The sequence below is a fragment of the Palaemon carinicauda genome, chromosome 6 (genome assembly GCF_036898095.1).
Source record: "Palaemon carinicauda isolate YSFRI2023 chromosome 6, ASM3689809v2, whole genome shotgun sequence".
Lineage (NCBI taxonomy): Eukaryota > Metazoa > Arthropoda > Malacostraca > Decapoda > Palaemonidae > Palaemon > Palaemon carinicauda.
In genome coordinates this window covers 21,680,690-21,684,364 of record NC_090730.1, presented here as the reverse complement: position 1 = coordinate 21,684,364, position 3,675 = coordinate 21,680,690, and the positions used below count along the sequence as shown (strand labels likewise).

Sequence of the window (3,675 nt, the reverse complement as noted above, 5' to 3'; positions counted from 1 at the left end):
TAGAATATCTCTCAGTGCGATTCCACACTCCTGTTTTAAACCTCTTCTATTATGTTTGATAATTTATGTTAACCATCTAATCATTATCTACCACCATAAAACATTTTATTGCTCTTCCGGCTCATTTTATATGCACAGTACACAGTCTTTCCTAACAGGGATTTACTCGGTAGCCTATTAACAAAGGGAAAGAAGGAAAGAAGGGAAGAAGGAAGGGCGCGGGGGAGTACTCGGATAGCCATAGGTGTAAACACCGAAGGAGGGTTGGGGGAACCTCTGCGTCACAGTTAGCTGGCCATACACGATAGAGACTGGCCCGTCAATTTCAAGGGGATTGTCCCGCATCGGTCCAGTCTTTATGGTGTATGGGGGGAAAAAAGCCAGTCTCGTTGGGCTTGTCTTGGCTCGCCATCCCTCAGCATATTGAAAATCCTGTCCTGTCCCGTTGCAATTTGCTGACTCGCCGTGCAAGTCCCTAATGTGTGTGGGAAGAGATTAGCCTCCCAGAGTCCTGACCATCCCTCAAGAATGAAACAAGTATGAGGTATGTGAAGGCTTCGTTGGTCATTCTCAAATAATTTCTATAATCATCTGGGTTATTTTCCTTTAACTCATTCAGTAACATCATATAAGAAAATTTCTCTCTCTTTCTTAGCCATTCTTTTGACCATTGTCTTCTGTGATTTTTGCCACACATTTCATAGTTATTGTCCTCTTGATCCAAGAGAGCTATCATTACAGCAATCATCTTTCTTTTATTTAAAAAAAAAAGCCATATTGCGAATGATATGCCACCTTACAATCAAGACCGCTTGAACACTGAGTAATCTTCTCATAGACCGATGGGCAGATAATGAAGAATGTGGTAACTCTCATAGATGGCAGAGCATGTTATCCTCTTGAAATCCTGTCTCCATCGTGTATGGGCAATCCTTAGGGGTCTGGCGCGGAGGGCCAGTACCACCGCGACGGCCCGCCGTGCCAGTCTCTATCGTGTATGGCTAGCTTTAAGTGATTAAGTAACACTTCTTCGAAACGCTCTGAAGGAAGGGAAGAAGTTCCACTTTTTTCTAAGAGTAAACGGGTTAATTAAGCACATCTGTCAATTCATTGTACCACCAAAAATTAGGCCAATGTTTGAAACATTCATTGCTGTAGTTTCATGGAAATTCATAAGCCGGTTTATTAGATATTTGGGAAACACACTATTACACGGCCTCTGGAAACGATAGTAGGTATGAGAAGTGTTCCAAGTATCTCATTCCGAAAGATGCTTATTTTCAAATGGTTGAGGGCATTCGTAGAGCTAGCGAAAGAAAGAACACGAAAAGTCGTCACGAATATTATCTTCTGAGTAAATATGAAGTGTTACAGTGTGGGGATGTTGAGAAAATTATTAAGAAACGACAAACTCTAGACGTAACACCAGTGTACTATGTCTCCATTGAGGACACATTTGACATAGTTAAAAGAGCACACGTTGCAACTGGTCATGGCGGTCGAGACAGAATGACAAAAGAACTCCAAGTGAAATATGACAACATTCAGCAAGATACAATTGAACTATTCAAGTCGTTATGCCTGGAATGCCAGAAAAAGAGAATGCGACCAATGACAAAGGGTGTCGTAGTTAAACCTATTCTGAGTACTGAATTTTCATCACGTGGCCAGGTTGATCTCATAGACATGCAGTCTATGTCATGTAGACCCTTCAAATGGATTATGGTGTACCAAGACCATCTGACAAAGTTCTGCGTTCTACGTCCGCTCACTTCAAAGCGTGCAGCTGAAGTAGCATTCCAACTTGCTGATATCTTTCTACTTCTGGGTGCTCCTGTAATCCTTCAATCAGACAATGGTTCTGAGTTTACAGCTCAGATTATTACTGAACTACGTTCTTTGTGGCCTGAAGTGTCAATCGTTCACGGCAAGCCTAGACACCCACAGAGCCAAGGCTCTGTTGAGCTAGCAAATGGTGACATAAAAGACATGCTTGTAGCGTGGATGGCTGACAACAACTCAACGGATTGGGCTACAGGCATCAAATTTGTTCAGTTTTCCAAGAATTCGGCTTCCCATGCAGGGATCAAAAGAAGTCCATATGCTGCAATGTTCGGTGTGAATGCCCGAGTCGGACTGACGTCAACATCACTTCCACAAGAAATCATCAGTTGCCTGCAGTCTGAGCAAGACCTTATAACAATGCTTCAGCAGCAAGAAACAGATGCCAACGAGCCTGAATAAAAAAAAGATTCACAAATTAATGTTTCCAATCAAGCCACCAAACACGTGCAGTGAAAAAAAAAAGATTCCAAATAAAAGTCACTATAGGTAAAATCAAAATGTTCCCAAACGTATATAGAGATGAAAATGTATTGAAGTGAAGAGGCATGAAGCCAAAGATTTATGATACTGAATGCACATGAAGTCGAAAATCCTTGACTTTCAATGGACAGTGGATATGAAGGTGAAAAGTTGTCTGAAAACAGAAGAATATGAAGCAACGTGTTTCAAGGCACCAAAAATTTGACACCAAATATAGTTAAAGCCGAAAGGAGAAATGAGCTGCACCTTTCTTTTTTATCCTTATTTATGCTAGGATTATAATCTCTTAAGTGTAACGGAAGTATTATTTATTTGAAATGTAACTTAGTACAAGAATTAGATAAAAAAACATCAAAGTAATAATGGACTTTATAATAAGATTTTGCAACAAAATTACTGACATCAATGTCATTGTTTCTTTATAAACTGCAATACTACGTAACTGTTCAATTCTTACATAATTGTTTGTTTCATGGCCAGTTGTCCAGAACTCAGGTGTTGTCTGAAAAAAATGCAGTATAGTAACAAGATCTACGTGCCATATCCATTAGAATAATTCTAACATACTTTTGAGGTATGTTAGAGTTGAGTTGAATATAATCTAGGCCTTAAAGCCAAGCACTGGGGCATCAAAGGCCATTTCATATATATATATATATATATATATATATATATATATATATATATATATATATATATATATATATATATATATATATAATATTACTTGCTAAGCTACAACCCTAGTTGGAAAAGCAGGATGCTATGAGCCTAGGAGCTCCAATAGGGAACATAGCCCAGTGAGGAAAGGAAACAAGAAAAAATGAAATATTTTAAGACCAGTAACATCAAAATAAATATCTCCTACAAACTATAAAATTTAACAAAACAAGAGTATGAGAAATAATATTATATATATATATATATATATATATATATATATATATATATATATATATATATATATATATATATATATATATATGATAAATTTAGCACATTTAGACGAGTTTTTCAAATATATTCAAATAAGCCATATACATTTTTGATACATTAATGTCTGGATTCTCTTAACGACCTCGGGATCAGAGCCCCAGGCGAAATCACACAAAGACGAGAGCTTGTGACCGGGCGGGAATCGAACCCTGGTCCGGCAAGCCTGTATAGACAGTGGGTTCACTGTCTATACAGGCTTGCCGGACCAGGGTTCGATTCCCGCCCGGTCACAAGCTCTTGTCTTTGTGTGATTTCGCCTGGGGCTCTGATCCCGAGGTCGTTAAGAGAATCCAGACATTAATGTATCAAAATATATATATATATATATATATATATATATATATATATATATAT

The 3,675-nt window shown here is 38.1% G+C and overlaps 1 protein-coding gene across 1 annotated transcript; it reads left to right on the top strand.

The window, feature by feature from the left end:
- The first annotated feature begins 1,284 nt into the window (after positions 1–1,284).
- LOC137642904 (KRAB-A domain-containing protein 2-like) lies at positions 1,285–2,244 on the top strand. The gene has a single exon (XM_068375770.1). The coding sequence runs from the start codon at positions 1,285–1,287 to the stop codon at positions 2,242–2,244; it is 960 nt and encodes a 319-aa protein (XP_068231871.1).
- Positions 2,245–3,675: the final 1,431 nt, after the last annotated feature.